The following is a 16,732-nucleotide window of genomic DNA, read 5'->3' on the forward strand; positions in this document are numbered from 1 at the left end:
TTGGATTAATCTGTTAAGCCCACATATGCACAGAATTGTATTCTTGCAATGCAGAGGTGGACCCCTGTGTAAGTTTTCAGAGTGTTGTAAATTGAGGATTGACTACATAAGGTGTGCTGTCAGAAGGCATGAAAATTTTTTTTTTTTAAATGGTAAGTTGAAATGTTTCTTCAACCTAGAGGATTCAAGTTGAGCCATTCTTCATCCTTCATTAAGGTGAGCGTGATGGAGGTTTTGCCGTATTTTTTCTTGATTTCTGGTGATTCTAATATTGTTTCTCAGTTAACTGACCTAACTTTTTCATGTTGCATGTTTTTTCTAAAGAAATCGCTCTTCTTTCGAAAATGAAGTGGCTTTGAAATGCATCTGAATGTAAAATATTTCAGAACTAATGTTTAACATGAGCTGTTTTCATGTTGAGAGTTTGAGAAGAATTGGACTGTAATAAACCAATGAGTAGATTTTATGAGCTTTTTTATTGCTTTTGCTATATGTTAAATAAATGTTTTTCCAATACATTGACAAGTGTTTGTCTACTCAGTCTTCCACTTAATTGAACTCCTAAAATGCTAATAGAGTAACCAGAGCTCTGAGATTTATATCTGAGATACCAATACTAGAGTGCATATGCGCTTCCAGATGCAAACTCCATGTTGATTCAAGTTGCAGTTAAGAGTTCTAGGTCAGAGAAGACAAAATCAAAACTGTAGTATACAAAGTAGACTATTGCTGCAGATTCTGTATTGATTGAAGCTGTTTTCTAAACTTCAAGGATATATCGAGGTGTTTTGTGGTTTGTTTGTGGTTCCCCCCCCCCCGGTTTTTGCTTTCTTTTTTCAATTAATTTATCTCTCTATTTTGTTTCAAGGATGGAAATGGGGTAGTACGGGGCTACTACCTGTCTGTGTTCTTAGAGCTGTCTGCTGGATTGCCGGAGACATCCAAGTAAGCAAACCTGTAGTAAGAGCAGCTGTTCTTTTCCTCTGTTGGCAAACCATCTGGAGAGGTTTGCCAAGAATGACCTCAGGTTCTGTAGTGTTGCTAGGGACTGATGCAGAGCACTCTTGAAAAGAATAGTGAGACTTCTGTTGTCTGTTGAGCTTTGAATTGTGCCCAAAGATAATATTTTAAAGTTGTTATTCAATGGCTTTCTTGGGATAAAAAGCAAGCTGGCAAAACAACCGATAAGAGTATCTGTCTCGTAGTATTCAATCCTAGAGTTGGCTTACCACTCTACTCCCTATTACTACTCTCTTCCCCCTTGTACTGTTTATATAAATGCTCAGTAAAATTTTAAGACTGAATCACCTCTTCAGCTGGGCGTGCAAACCTCCCAGAAGTGCAGTTCTGTTAAGCTTGACGCATTCAGCAATTCTGATATCTTTGTTTTGGTATTAATACCTGTGATCTTCCCCTGCGTAGGTATGAGTACCGTGTAGAAATGGTTCACCAGTCCACCAACGATCCCACTAAAAACATAATTCGAGAGTTTGCCTCTGATTTTGAAGTTGGAGAATGCTGGGGTTACAACAGATTCTTTCGTTTAGACTTGCTAGCCAATGAAGGCTACTTAAACAGGCAGAATGACACTGTGATCCTAAGGTAAGGAAAACAGCTTAGTGGGGCTCTTCTCTGCTATCATTTCACAAAGTATCACACCTGCTTCTGAAATAGGAAACAATTCAGTAGTTGGATTTAAAATAATTGTGACATGTTTTGTCATAATGGATTTCACTGTCATAAGCTTTAAAGAAGAAAATGTGCTGAAGGGAGTTGTGGAAACTTTAAGTACATCTCTTTCTTTGAGAAGTAGCTACGCTTGACACTAATAAGCCTGGGTTGGAGATCTGTAGCTAACTGAATTAAAGGAAAGGGGTGTTTTCGCTCTCTTTAGAAACAGTTGTAGTGAGCATAGGAGAACTTTGGGAATGGAGGAAGTCTGTAATGTAAGAGAACTAATGCTGTCAATGGAAATTGCAGTGTTATGACAAAATATAGAAGCTTTATCCATCTACTTCAAATGTTCTCTGTACACCCCTACTTTTGCTCCTGTTAAATGTTTTGTAGTGTGTTTAATTTTTTTTAGTGTTGGTTTGTGAAGATAACCACCTCTCATAAAACTGCCTCTCCTACAAAAAACTTACTGTTGCCATTCAGTGCATTCAGGATACTGAGTACAGAAGTACATGTTATCTGTTAAATTTATTTCATCACTAGATTTCGGGTTGTCTGATGTTCTTATGCAGTGCTTTTTGGATTTGGGGGGGGAGGGAAGGGAGACGACCAGAACAACCAAACAAAAAAACCCTTTTGAAATGTTCCTTCAAAGGTTCCAAGTGCGCTCACCAACCTTCTTCCAAAAGTGCCGAGATCAACACTGGTACATTGCTCAATTGGAAGCAGCTCAGACAAGTTATATCCAACAAATAAATAACCTTAAAGAAGTAAGTGAGATGTATATTAATGTAAAATCACCTTTTACTGATGACTAATTACCTGTTTTAGGTTACAGTGTTCATGTTTGACAGTTGTGTGTGTTTGAGTTGCTATTGGTAGTTTGCTGTTGGCGTTACTAAAATAGTATATATGCAAGTCAACAAACTAACTTGATCTGATGATGATGCTCCATTGTCGTCTTCTATGTATACTTTTGTGTGTCCTTCTAATATTTAAGAGGCTTGCGATTGAACTTTCCCGGACTCAGAAATCACGAGGCATTTCACCTCCAGACACTCATCTTAGTCCCCAGAATGATGATGGTCCAGAAACAAGATCAAAGAAATCTGGACAAAGCACTGAAGTACTACTTGAGAATGTTGCTGCTCCAGGATTAGTGCGAGATAGCAAGGAAGAGGAGGAAGAGAAGATCCAGCATGAAGACTTTAATGTAGGAATTGTCTTTTTCCTGCCTCTCTGTTATGTGTAGCTTTTTACGATAGGATAGCAGTAGAAACGTAAGTGAACTTCTGAATTGTATATTAGATTTATTATCCTCTCTGTGGAAATAGGAGATAACACTCTCAAGAGCTAGCAGCGAGAGGTGACACTAGAGAGATGTTCCAGAACAGAGCTAATAGATCCCACCACAAAAAAGTTTCCAAATTGCAGCTGAAAAATCCAACTTCTCTGTTTGTTACCAGCTTTCATTGTGCTTTGAGACCCTCCTAACTCCTGTATGATAGTGTGACGCTCTGGGGAGAGGGAGTTTCTGTTCATAGCTTTTGGTGAGTGCATCAAAGTGCAACGGAAATGTTTCTTCTTTATAAAGACTTGTTCTGTTTTTCCTATAGCATGAGCTCTCTGATGGTGACTTGGATATAGATCTTGCTGGAGAAGATGAGGTGAACCACCTTGATGGTAGCAGCTCTTCAGCTAGTTCGACAGCAACTAGTAACACTGAAGAAAATGATATCGATGAAGAAACTATGTAAGTAACTTAAAATGTCTTTTACATCATCACTTTGTCTCCCAGGGTAATCACCCAAATTCCAATGGAAACTGGTTCATTTGCTATATCACAATTATGATGTGTGGGGGATTCCAGTGCAATGTGAGGGGTGTTTCCTATACTGGAAACAACATGAACTGATGTAGTTAACACTAAACATTGAGGGTTTGGTCAGCTAGTTACTATCTTTCCAATCTCTTCATTTATTTTAGTGTTGTATTCTGTCTTTGACAAGTGATAGTCTGTGAAGGTTCTTTCCCAAAACACTATTAAGAAATTTGTTTCTACACTGTAACGAAAGAGAGGTTTGGTATTAGGAAGTGTTGTAGTAGTAGGAGAGTGATAATACAGACAGTTATTTAAACTAGAGAATTTAAGCTTCCTAGCTGAGATGATAATGTGAAATCCTAGAATCTTCATTAAAACGTGAGAATGTGTTGTAACACATACAAATATAGAAGTTTGCAGGATCGGATTTTACTGCCTGGATACATATGACACTTTTGGACTCTTGGTTAGGGAGTCGGTCATTTAATTAACACACTTTGATTTGTTCAGTTTGTGTAGTTTGGAATGCAGAAAATACTGTTTACTGTGCTTCATGTTGTTTTCAAGGTATGTGCCATAACGTTTAACAAGATCTGACAGAAGCTAATAATTGTATTCTCCTTTTTCTACCCCAATCATCTCCTAAGGTCTGGAGAAAATGATGTGGAATATAGCAGTAATATGGAGTTGGAAGAAGGAGATCTCATGGAGGATGCAGCAGCCGCTGCTACTCCTGGAGCATCAGGTATGAAAAACAGCCTTCAGAATTCCCATATATGCAAAATGCTGCCGGATTCCTTCCCCTGTTCTTCTTGGAAGCAACACCAAGCTGCGTGTTCTGCAGGCATTTCTATTTTTGGAAATGCTGCGTCATGTGGTTTGTACTGATTATTGCAGTGTAGCAGAAACATTTCGTTGGTTCAATTAAAAAAAAAAGGGGGGGGGGGTAATCTTCTGAATGTGCTTGTTTAAAAATGATACATAAGTTTGGAGAGAGGCTTTTCTGCCTCTCTTGAAACCCTTTCCATTCTGATTAAAAGTAGACTGACAGGAAATTTTTACTGATGTCTGTGTGGCCTCTGAGTGCTTGACACATTCTCTTAGGTTTTAGTGCACTGTAAAACCTGAAGTACGTGGAGGGAATGAAGTAAAGAATCCTTACAAGTCAAGCAGAAATATATTAAATGCAATAATGAAAAAGCGCTCTAAAATTTCTTGCAGCCTAGAGGTGTTTATAGCCCAAATTAGCCATAGGTTAATAAGATTCTGGAAGAAATATATGTATATTGAATATAAGTATATTTATTTATGGCAAAGATATCAGAAGTGGCGTTCACTGGGAGTGATATTTACGCTGCTGTGGAAGTCTGCTAGTGCTTGAAAGACAGAATTCCTTAACTGCCCTGCTTTTAGCTGCTGTTTCAAAACTTCTTGAAAATTTCTTGTGAGCTAGGAAGCTGAGGGACATGTCTGTTTCCTTCTGAAAGGACAGCCTGTAGAGTAGGAGCACAGTGGCTGTAGAAACAGCATGTATTTAGGAGCTTTTAGAAAGTAATTTTGAACCGCATTTGTAAAAGCTGACACAAGCTCTTCACTTGAGCTCTTGCATTTACCTGCTTGTGCTGTCTTCTGGTCTGAATGTTAGTAGTGTCACCTGTCTGTGTTGGAAGGGAGTTTTACTAAACTGTACAGTTTTAATCTCACAGATCTAACTATTTTCTCTGAAGACTCTCTTAATCTTTTGAGTGCCTTGGCCACTATGTAATGGGAACGTCATAACACAGAGCAGAACTCAACTGAAGATCCCCTCCCCTTAATCTAATTGGTGGGGGGAACCTAGAAAGTTTATGTACGTTTCTTCAGAATAAGTGCTCTTTGTATTGATTTGTTTACCAATCTATTTATTAAGAGACTTACATAAAAGATATGAAGTGAAATCCTTTTTTTTTTTTTTTTTTTTTTTCCCATCTTTTTCTTTCCCCTCTGGTGCTTTTTAGCTTAAACTTTTAGGTAGAAGCATATCTGATTGCTTTCAGAATCCATATATCCATGAAATAATACTGATGTCTTGTTAAGTTTCTTGGAATGTTTTAATTCCTAATCTGCTTGTAGAACCCTGTCTCTTTGTTTTTATGGGGAATAATGTATCACCTGTGTCCTGTCTATGCACACTCTTTCTCTGTAACTCTTCCTTAGGTACTAGCCATGGCTACACCAGTGCAAGTGGAAGACCTTCAAGGCGGGGAGGAAGTGCCCTAGGCTCTACAGCCACTAGCAGTTTACTAGATATAGATCCCTTAATTTTAATCCACTTGTTGGATCTAAAAGACAGAAATGGTATGGAAAACCTTTGGGGCCTTCAGCCACGTCCACCTGCCTCTCTTCTGCAGAACAGAGGTAACTGTACATCACACATCAAATGCTTTAATTCCAACCTGGAAACATCTCTGAGAACGCAGTCCCAGAGTTAGAAGCAGATTTGAGGAGGGGGAAAAGAGGATGGCAAGCCGTCCTTTTCGTTGATAGCGAAACTTCCGTATCCTCATCTGTGCTCATCAGTATGTTGCATCTCACTGCCTGTTCTAACACATTCTTTGTCTTAATGGTTGACCTCAGATTGAGAATGCGGGATGACTCAACTAAAACCAGAAGTGTGTATCAAGGAGGGTCTTCTTGTCTTTTCTTGGGGGATGTGACTGAACTGGCTGGCTGTTTTGTGCAGCAACATTGTAGAGATACAGTTCATGCAGTATCTTTGACTACAACTGTGGGAGATGAATGAAAGGCCCTTTCTAGAAGGGGTTAGCACTGAAAGACAAAACAGCTATCTGCTGAGAGAGCAGTTACACCTCTCACTTCACACAGTTTGTACACTTAGTGGCTGAGAGTACTAGGAGCACAGTGTATACTAACAAGAAAATAAATCCTGGGCTTTACTTTTGTATGAAAAAGACATTTAAAACAGAACTAGAAAAAAATGCCTGTAGTAGTAAGGCTGCAAAAGCACATGTCAGCACTTGTGGAAGAAAAATGGATCAAAATGTCAGGAGCCAAAAATAGTGATGGTATTTAAATAATTGAAGACTTCAAAGAGTATTTGTCATTCAGTTAGGACCCTTCAAGCGAAAACAGCAATTAACTTCATGTGCAGCAAAAGCAAGATAGCTGGCAATTCTGGCACCCATGGCTATTACTGAAGGTTGCTCATTTCTCTTGTTTTGTTAGTGAAGAATTAAAATTAAATCAAACCTCAATAATACATTTATCATGATTGATGCTTATTTGGAGCTAGCTGGCCCACTACCGCAACATCTTATTTCAGGTCGTTCTGAAACAACCGTTTGGTGACTTAATGGAACAGAAGAGCAATAATGGTCCATTTGCTACAAATAAATGCTTGCTTTTGCTGCAAGAATGACATTGCTGTTATTGAATCTAAAAGCTAGCTCAAACTGTTTGTTCCTTTGTGATTAGCTTTTTAAATGTGGTCACATAAACAGTCAGATGAATTTTCAGCTGAATGTAATCCATATTTCCAAAAATGGAAGTCGCTTCCCTAAGTATGAAAAGGGGAGGCAGCACATAGACTGTAAGTCTCAGCTCTGTCTCGGCTCTAGGACAAAAGGACCTTAAAGAGAGGGCATTGCACTTTGTGCTGTACTACTCGAGCAAGATTAAGCTCTCCTGTTGTGTTGAATGGCTTCCTGGTCATCTTTTAGCTACTGGCGACACAGCTGAAATTACCTGTTTTGCTGAGGTTCCCTTAAGGTTTGACTGTTCCCAGAGCTTATTCAGGTCAGTCAGCTAAGAGAAAGCTGCTGTTACATTTGGAGTTTGCCAGACTTCACCTCCTAAGGTGAAGGTTTCTAAAGAGCCGCTTGGCTTTACGGTTTTGAACAGTTGAATTTGCAGTGAAACACAGAATTTATAATGCTTCAAGTAGATCTTCAGTTAGATCAAAGTTGATCTAATTCTGGCTGAGCAGCATGTAAGCTTACTCAGGTATTAGCTCCTCGACCTGGTCTTCTGCTGTTAGGTGCTTAAGGCAATTCCTTTCCTAGTTTCAGATTTCTTTGAGTTTTATACGTTAAGGTGGTATGTTGGTGGTATGAGAATCTTATACACACACTCAACAAATCTTACAAAAACATGTAACAAATTTGACATAAACTGGCAACCAGGCTTGTGAACTCAAGCTTGTCTGGCAATATAGAGCAGTAGCTCAGTTGTCATCAGAATTCATGTAGTAGCATTGGGAGCCTTGGTTCTTCCAGCGAGCAAGTTTTGGGGCCTTATTCCATGGCAAGCAGGGAAGGACAATCTGCTGTCCGGGTAGCCGTGCAGTGCTTGCAACCTAAATATTATGGTGCCATACTAGTGCAGAAGAATGTGTCTCTATCCCTTGTTTTTATAGCAGGGCAAAAGGTAGAATTCTTGTATTCTGTTAAAAGTAGATGTCTGTTTTTATTTGGGAACAGTTTTACTTACCTGTTGTGTTCTGTAACTTTTCCTTTGGTAAAGCATCATCCTATTCTCTAAAAGATAGAGATCAGCGGAGACACCAGGCAATGTGGCGTGTGCCACCTGACTTGAAGATGCTGAAAAGACTTAAAACTCAGATGGCTGAAGTTCGAAGCAAAATGTCTGATGTAAAAAACCAACTATCCGAAGTGAGAAGCAGCAATGCTGGCTCCTGTGATGGACAGCCCAGCTTCTTCTCCATTGAGCAAGGCGCTTTAGCTGCCTGTGGAACGGAAAGCTGCAGCAAGCTGCAAGAAATAGGAATGGAACTCCTGACAAAGTCTTCAGTTACCAGTTGTTACATAAGGAATTGTAAGTGCATAGAAAAGGGGGGATTTAAATGTCACTCTTACAGATGTCAGTTGTATAGGTGGCTTATATATCCAGGCAGCTGGAAGTAGACCTTTTCTAGTTACTCATACTCAAGTTCATCTGTAAGAATCCGGACGCATAAAACCTGCGCTGCCTTTGAGTAAGTAAATGTTACTGAAACTGGTTGCAGCCCTTCTCGGTAAAAGCACCAAAACTTTTGCACCACAAGCAGTAGCACACCTAATGCAGTGAGAATGTTCTGCAGTTTAACCCAGTATCGAATTGATCCTAGCTGAAGGTCGTTTCTTGTTTACTGCTGTTCTGCGTCTGGCCCGTCTGTGAACTTGTGGATGCTTCATGATACTTGCCGGTGAAAAAACCTAAAAAAATTCCAGACTTGCTATACTTTAGTAACTTGAAATCTTGCTAAAATTCAAGTAAGCCAAGGTTCTCTCTGGAGAGACTTTGCCTCTTGAAAAGTGACTTCTTTCAAAGAGGTGCCTGTGTATCAGTCTGTTCAGGGACTGTCACTGAGTCATACTGGCAGTGCTAGTAAGCCAGTGTGGAATCTTTTGGATACCAGCATGAAGGCTGTGCAAGTGCTTTGTTGCTTATGATCCTGAATAAAAGCACTTGTTAATCCTCTTTCACTTCACTGTTGCCTGGGAGAGATGATTTTCCAGCCTTCTGGGTTTTGATTCAAGTTATTGCTTGCATTTTGGAGCCAAGAGGAGCAAGAAATATATTCTAAACATGAGTGGACTAAAGAACTGGTAGAATAGTTCTGTTCCTCTCCATCTCTTTCAATACTGACCTGCAAAACAGGGCTTTTGCAACTCCAGCAAAGGTCTGTTTTGTATTTCATCACTTCCACAGAGCAGAGAATTTCTTCTCTGATGGTGCACATTAAGAGAAAGAGTTGTGTCTTAAAGTTTGGAGCCCTGAGTTGTGCCATCAGTAAGCCACAGAAGGATGAAGCCACTTCATTGGAAGTGCTAGCTTTTGTGTGTTGTGTCGTTTTTAGTACCACCTTTTTCCTTAGCAAATGCCTCGTCCCTCAAAGGTTGCTAAGGCACTGGGCAGTCGTTCCATTCTGCACCAGAACGAGAGGAACAGGCATACAGTGCTCTGTAAAACAGGAGCAATCTTCTGACTTGCACTGAAGCTAGATCCCCCACCTTTATGGGGTGTGGTGACAGCAGAACTTGGTGGTTTGCTGTTCCCGTTACCACTCCTCCATTCCTCTACCTAGAGGAGTTTCTGTAGCGGGATGCACACTGACACACGCTCAGGGAATGGTTAGTTTGGGAAGTGGTAAACGGTGTGAGTCCCATAACCTGCCTTTCACTCTTGCTTTTGAGGTCCTTTGTTACATTGGACTTTGAATTTAAGAGCTGAAGGGATGGTTTTGGCTATCCTTATCCTTTATACTTCCATGATGGATGAAGCAATCTGGATGATGGCTTCCTGAAGGATGTCTTAGTGTAAGGCAAGAGAACACGATGTGTAGTCTTGGCCACATGCATATTTAGCTAAGCTTCCCACTAGCCCACATCTTTGATGGGAAGGGTGTGGAAGGAGTTTTGTGCAGGATTGGGAGTTAATGAGCAGTGAGACTAATATGGAGCTTAGGTTCACTTAAAACACGCATAAAGGCAGAATACTGCAGCAGTTTGATTGAACACCTGTCACTTCTTAAAATGTTTTTGCAGCTGCAAGTAAGAAAAGTAATTCATCCAAACCTATTCGCTCTGGAGCAGCAGGTAGTCTGTCTTTACGAAGAGCTATGGACTGTGGGGATAGTAATCTTCGTTTAAAGGGAGACGGTCAAACTTCTGAAGGTAAACAAGATCATCTTTACTTGTGTGATGTGATGCATCTTAGCATCTGTTGTACGAAAGCTTTTCAAGAAGTCTTTTACTTGGCAGCTGAAGTTTCCCTGAAACTTGACTGGATCTTGTCTCAAATCTAGTTAAGGTTATTGTACCTGGGCAGACCTTTGATAGCTGATCTGCTGTGAAACAGTGCCACACAGTTGACTTACTGGAACATACATGTATGTGTTACGTGTTACTTCTGGTCTCTCTGAAGATGTGTCAGGAGCTAACTTTGTAGTGAAAATCATAGATCAAAAAGTACTGACCCAGGCTTAATTTGTGATTTAAGGGAATTCAAGAAAACTCAGATACATGTGATGAAAGAATTGTATGATATCACTGCTCCTGAGTTTTATGATGCCCTTCCTTAAGTGGTAATGAAACGAAATACCTAACACGGGAATTGGTATTTTGCCCCTCTTAATTGTTCAGAGAAGGAATGGAGTATTGCAATCGTTTTCTTATAATGCTAAATAGATACAGAAGGTTTGGGTGAGAAACTGGAAAATACCATAAAGTCATTACACAGTGTAAGTGTAACCTTTGTGCCCAGTTTCACCCTTGTCCGAGACTAGAAAGGCTGCCTTACTGCAGCCAAGCGACTTTGCCTCTATAGCTGGGAACAGCGACAGTGAAGAGGGTGTCCGTGTTAGTAGAAGATAAGTAGAAACGAAGTTTTAACTACGCAAGATGGGGAAGGATTAATCTGTACTTACCTGAGTCTCCCATCAGAAATGGAAGCTGTGTGTGTTTAGAGGGTGGATATCAACTGGTATGTTGCCCATACATTGACTTGAAAATGTAAGGGTTTAAGCGTGAGGGTGGGGAAGGTGTGCTTGTGCATACACGTGTTTGGACCCAAACTGGTGATGTAAAACAACTGGACGTTTAGTCTTTTGAAATAAGGCTGGATGTGCTTTGAGTTTCTCTCCCTCTTTTCTCAGGTGGCATAGGGAGTTCAAAGTTGAGCAGTCGGCATCGCTCTCCCAGGCCCCTGGCTAGCAGCAATGCTGCTGAGGCACTGCCTAAGCCAGAGGAAAGACCTTGCGAAGGTTCAGATTCCGACGTGGGAGTTTCTGGCTTAAATGGCTTAGCTGCTGTAGAGAAGACCAGAAAAGTTGGTGCTCTAGGGTAAGGGCTTTATTCTTTTTTTCCTCTTGTTATCTCCTCCCCCACCTTCTCTTGATCTAGAAAGAAAAAATACCAATCTACTAAAACCAGGTGCTTGAAGCATGGAAGAGAAATTACTTTGAAGTTGACTTGGTTGTGGCTGTTCCCTCTGGATATCAGTTTTTGGTTTTGTAACTAGGTTACAAGTTGTCTTTTCTTCTGCTTTTTCTTGATCAGCTGTGGATGTATCTGACACTTTGATTTGAAAGGCAGGCCCAGTCTGCTTTCCCACTATTCCTTGCAAAATATCCTCTAACTGAAAGTTAGCACCTTTGATTTCCTCATTTAAGACAATATTTCTCACTGTGACTCTGCTTTTCAGCAATTCCATAATAATTCCCTGTTGGCTAACTAAGCTCAGTGCAGTAGAGTACTCAGGTTGTTTTTTTCTAAATAGCAAGAGTCACCATTTTTGGAAAATACGCATCCTAAACTTTTCCAGGTTTATTTTTTAAGATTTTAAATATTTCTGAATCAGTCAAAGCTGGGAGTTTAAGTGGATATGCAAGAGCTTTAAGCAATGAGCAAAACTAGATGTGGCACTAAGGATTGTTTCCATAGCTGGATTAAAGCTGAATTCTAACGTGTGTTTTTGTATTTCTCTTAATTTCTTTCTTAAGATCAAATTCTAAAGGATGTCGTACAGAAGGAGCACAGTCGGGTGGTCTGGAAAACAACTCTGAAACTGGTGAACTGCAGGGTATGCTTTCTGAAGGTGCTTCTGCGGGGCCAGAAGAAGGTAAATCGGATGTTGTAGAGGGCAAATGCGGTGTGACAACACTCCAGTCTATGATGATCCATTTCTGTAATGGAAATAGCTCGAAGGGGAAACAAAAAGAGGGGAAAAAACCCACACAACAGAACTCCAAACCTGTTTTCATGGCTGTTGAACTTTGCTGGAACATTTGGCAGCTGTAGCATAAATCTGAATGAGGAGAGAACATCTCTGTGTCGCTGCTGGCTGTGGAGAAACAGTGATGTTACGGTGCAGCAGGAATGTGGAGACCCAGCAGATAATCTTAGATGGTGCTATCTATTTCTCTGGACCGCTGGTTGCTTTTTGTACCTCTTGCTATGTCTCCAGGTCTTTGCTTTGGTGTTCAGTTGCATGGCCGTGAAAATAATTTCTTATCTAATTAAAATAGTAGCCAGTGACCTTGGCTTTTAAGTCTCTGCCGTCAGGGACAAACCACACTGGTAACTACCTCCACGTCCGCACTAGAATCTCTCCAACGTTTCATTCGTGTCGGGTGTTGTGGTACGTAAGCCAGTTTCCTTAGAGACTTGGAGGAAACTTTTCCCCCTCCCTTCCTGCATCCTTTCCACGCTGGAAAAAAATATTATTGCCTTTTTTTTTTTTTCTGAAAGTCCACGTAGAAGAGTTTTTCTTATCTTGCTAAAACTCTCCTGCCTTCCACCCCTGCACTAATTTGAATTTCAATGACTGAATTGTAGCGCAAAGCCTATATTAAGGTGCCAGCATCCATCTCTATCTGCAGTGTGCAATATTGCGTAGGAGTTGGCATTTACAGAAGGTCTCTCAGTGACAAAACTGAATTTCTGCTCTTAGTCACTGCAGCGTGATCGTGATGCGCTCCTGCAGTTCTCCTATTATAGCAGAGAGCCTAATAGGAAAATGTTTTAAAACCTGAAATACTTCATTGTTAAAAACCCCAGGAAACAAATATTACAATTTTTTTCCTTTCGGAGGAAAAACTACAGTAGAGTTGGCACCTCACTTCACTACGTGCTTTTACTTAGCAATGAGTACCAGCTCTTAAGAAGTAAAAGAACAGAGCAAACCCCTCTTGTCACCTACAAAACTGTACAAAAGGGAGAGTTTTGACTGCTGTCCGTGCACGCTCAAGGTCTGGCAAAACGAAAGAAGCCACCTTGATTATCAACAGCTATGGTTCTTTTTTGTAGGAAAAGCATGGGGTTTGTGTGTGAGACTTGAACAGAGTGTTGCTGCTTGAAGGGTCTGCTAGGTAGATCTGCTCCACGGGTCATACTGCCTCTTAACTGTTAAAAAAGCAGCCGTTACGTTCCGCCCTAATTGTAGAGGTAGGCTGAGCAGCTGGCAGGGGAGCGCAGCTCAAACAGGAAGGACCTGTGGACACCTGAGTCTGCGCTCGGCTGGTGACACGTTGGAACTGCTGCTCTTGAGCTGAGCTGCACAGCAAAGTGAGGCTGTTTTCAAAGCCGGTACCCACTGTTCTGTCAAATTCCTTAGTGCTTTGGTAAATACATTTAGCTCTGAACGGGCTCCTTCTCCCTTGTTCTCCTGCCGGCTCTTGGTATTTGATATTGGTGACTCCTAGGTGTGAAAAAGCTGAATGCTCCAGCTACGTAGATCTTACCGCCATCATTTTTGCCTTGTGGTTTTTGGTTTTTTGGGTTGTTTTTGCAGCTGGGGTGTGTCAGAAGCATGTCCTTCATCTCCTACCAGGAATGAGCAGTGACAGTGACATTGAATGTGACACAGAAAACGAAGAGCAGGAGGATGCCACCTCTGCCTCGGAGGGGTTTAACCATGCCTTCTCTGCCCAGTCCTCAAGCGAAGGTAGAATTGGCGGCGGGAGCCCGCCTTCCCAAACACTCCCGCGCGTCTGCCTGAGAGCTGTAATACAGAGCGCTGCAAAAGCAGCCATCACTGATGGTGCTGCAGAGGTATTAAAGCTCAAGCAAGCGCCAATAAGATTTGGAACTCCTCCCTTGGGATCCTTATTAAAAACAGATCAAAACAGGAGAAGGGGAACTCTTTCTAGCCTTGAGAAGTCAGTTTAGGTGAGTCTCCCGGGGAATTTTTGGAAAACCCATAGCTCTAGTTCTTCGGAACTGGAACTCCCTGTGTCCCAGCACTGGCACGGTAAGTAGGCTAATTTCGGGGAGGTAACCACCTCCTCAGTCATGGATTAGCGTCTTAATTGGCAGGAATGTGCTTTGAGCACTCCAGTGTAGTTTCAAAAGCTCATCTCCTATTTCTTTGAAAAGCTTTAACCTTCTGATCAAATTAAAAGCTGTAAGGTGACAGCTGACGCTAGGTAAAGTTGGCTTTTGGCCTGAATAAGCGTCCCACACCACATTAGCAGCGTGGCCTAACAACTCAGTTCCGTAATTGGAGTTTGCTGCTTTGCTGCATGTCTGCAGTGGGCACTAAAACCTCACAACTCATCAGAAGAATGAAAACATCACTCGCATCTGTGCTTGACTTAAAGATAGCTTAAATTTAAAACCCTGAGGCAGTCTTAGCTCTGCGTCAAGCACATCATGTACCGGTATGTTAGGGATGAAGTACAACGCAGGGGGCCTTGCAGGTGATGGAATGTTAACTTGCTGTGTTCTGATTGCTCACCTAGCGAAGGTTACTGGGTTTTTGTTTGGTTTGTTTTCAGCCTCAGAGCGGTGCTCAATGTTCCCAGAGGGCGATCAAGCCGGTCCTGACGATCTCAGCTTTGTTACTGGAGAAGACAGCACCAGGTAATTGTAACCGCTTGCCTTAGCTAGCCTGTGAGGTGGCTGTAGCCCGGGGGATGCTCCTTTCCATCCAGCTCCTCGAGCTGCAGAGATTGGAGGCAACGTTCATCTCACCGTGAGTAGACATGTGGGCGTTTGTACGGTCTGACGTGCTGCGGTCTGCCACCAGGAGACCACCAGCAGGCAGGGGAGCCCCTGCTCTGCTCTGCTCTGTGTGGCTGCCCTGCCTCCCCAGGGCCGGGCAGCTACCTCCGTTTTTAAGGCAGCCTAAGCAAGCACACGGTGCTGAGGGAGGACTGGCCGAGTTTTGCATGCTGATGTAATCGTCAATGGAAAACTGATTGGCTTTAAGTACCTGGCATAAAATTTTGACTCTTAAGGTCATATTTGCTTGAAGCCTTAAAACTGTCCCAGGGTGAGGGTTTTCAATGAAAGCTGACTTTCTCTGGAGCAGATAGAGAACGGGCTTGGGGCCCGAAGACCTGCTGGCTCGTGTTCCTGGGAAGAGGTGCGTTTATTCACTGGAGCTTAGTCCAAGGCTGTCGTTTATGGCTGTGTGCGCACTCCATCCTGTCAGATACCCTTGTGTGGTTCTTCTGCAGTCGTCTTAAACCTGTCACTGGGGCAAAATGACCTTTGAAGGCCTTACACTGAAGGTTGCATTCCTGCTGGCTCTGCCAGCTTCGGATGCTCTGAAAAGATGCCCAGAAGGTGCTGGAGCCCTGTTTCAGGATGTGTGTCCTACTGTGTCATTGGAACAACAGCGACTGTGTCCGTGTCCTCATTTTAAACAGCGTGAACTGATTGTGTAAGACTGCTGAATCCTGCAGATGCGACGGATCGAGAGTCGGGGTAAAACAGCTGGCAGGGAAGTTGTTTTCCTCAGTCTGTGGTGTGGACCAACTGAACACATTGCCAAACTCTTTGCCACCGCGCGTTGCGTTTTGAGCTGCTAAACTACTTGTGAAGCTATGGTGAAAGCTGAGTAACGGGTTAGTGATGAAGCATGAATAACTGTAACCGATAGTTGTCCTCGTCTCAGCTGGCTGTACTGATGTTCACTCCTGTGTGAATGTTGCAGAGTGTAAGTGCTGTACAACTCATTGTTTCAAACTGTTTGCACTTTGTTAATAAAATGAATGTTGAAACCTGGTGTGATGTTTTAGACATTTGTGTGTAAATAACTAAAATGGGAGAGGATGTCTGGTAGGGTCAGTAGTACGCTGCTGCCAAGCTGCACTTGCTCTTTAGCACCGAGTTGCTGCACTGCCTGACTGCTTATAGAAGAACTTCTTCCTGAATTAGTCAATGAAAAGCACTTAAATCCACCTGGGTTTTTTAAAGCTTTGTTCCTAGAAGCCAGACCAAATGCTTCACTCCTATATTCAGATTGGAATGGAGGAGGATCCACAGTTTTTACCCATAAACTGGTTCTTTGCACAGTAAGTTTCTGTATTTCTCAGCCAAAGGAAGGAGGTGCAGCTTGTTCTGGCTGCTGGGCACTGAAGGTGGCCTGTGACAAGCCGCACGCTCTGATAGCGCGTTGTGAGTGTTTACGGGTGTACAGGACTGCACGTCGATTATTATACACAGCTCAATTAGCAGTAATCACAGGGCTCTGCCTCTTCAATGCTCACAGATGCTGTACTCTTATTAAGAGGCGCAAGCTGAAGGAAATTATTTTGATTAGCCACGTGATCTGTTCTGGAGTTAGCGTCCAACTTTTGCAGTGACGCAGAAGGAGCCAGTACCGTCATGCTTTGCTCACCTTATGAAGAACTTGTTTAATACCAGCTGTATATAAACAAGAGGGAGGGGAGCAGGCTTGGAAGATTTACTTACCTCATTAACTTACACTGTGCTGTGACAGCCCCTTCCC

The 16,732-nt window shown here is 42.1% G+C and overlaps 1 protein-coding gene across 4 annotated transcripts in view; it reads left to right on the forward strand.

Moving 5' to 3' along the window:
* Positions 1–16,006, forward strand: part of TRIM37 (tripartite motif containing 37) — a 31,357-nt gene extending 15,351 nt beyond the window's left edge. Inside the window, exons 12-25 of one of the 4 annotated variants that reach the window (XM_075517746.1) lie at positions 869–945; positions 1,423–1,602; positions 2,330–2,444; positions 2,675–2,887; positions 3,291–3,427; positions 4,144–4,241; positions 5,693–5,893; positions 8,018–8,329; positions 10,042–10,170; positions 11,151–11,337; positions 11,997–12,115; positions 13,787–13,939; positions 14,772–14,856; positions 15,305–16,006. In XM_075517746.1, coding sequence (XP_075373861.1) covers positions 869–945; positions 1,423–1,602; positions 2,330–2,444; positions 2,675–2,887; positions 3,291–3,427; positions 4,144–4,241; positions 5,693–5,893; positions 8,018–8,329; positions 10,042–10,170; positions 11,151–11,337; positions 11,997–12,115; positions 13,787–13,939; positions 14,772–14,856; positions 15,305–15,311 — 2,013 coding nt within the window. In that variant the 3' untranslated portion in view covers positions 15,312–16,006. Of the gene's footprint in view, positions 1–868; positions 946–1,422; positions 1,603–2,329; positions 2,445–2,674; positions 2,888–3,290; positions 3,428–4,143; positions 4,242–5,692; positions 5,894–8,017; positions 8,330–10,041; positions 10,171–11,150; positions 11,338–11,996; positions 12,116–13,786; positions 13,940–14,771; positions 14,861–15,304 lie in introns of those variants that run through there. The other 3 variants (XM_075517747.1, XM_075517748.1, XM_075517749.1) reach the window with 3 other exon arrangements.
* Positions 16,007–16,732: the final 726 nt, after the last annotated feature.

The sequence above is a fragment of the Mycteria americana genome, chromosome 15 (assembly GCF_035582795.1).
Source record: "Mycteria americana isolate JAX WOST 10 ecotype Jacksonville Zoo and Gardens chromosome 15, USCA_MyAme_1.0, whole genome shotgun sequence".
Classification (NCBI taxonomy): Eukaryota; Metazoa; Chordata; class Aves; order Ciconiiformes; family Ciconiidae; genus Mycteria; species Mycteria americana.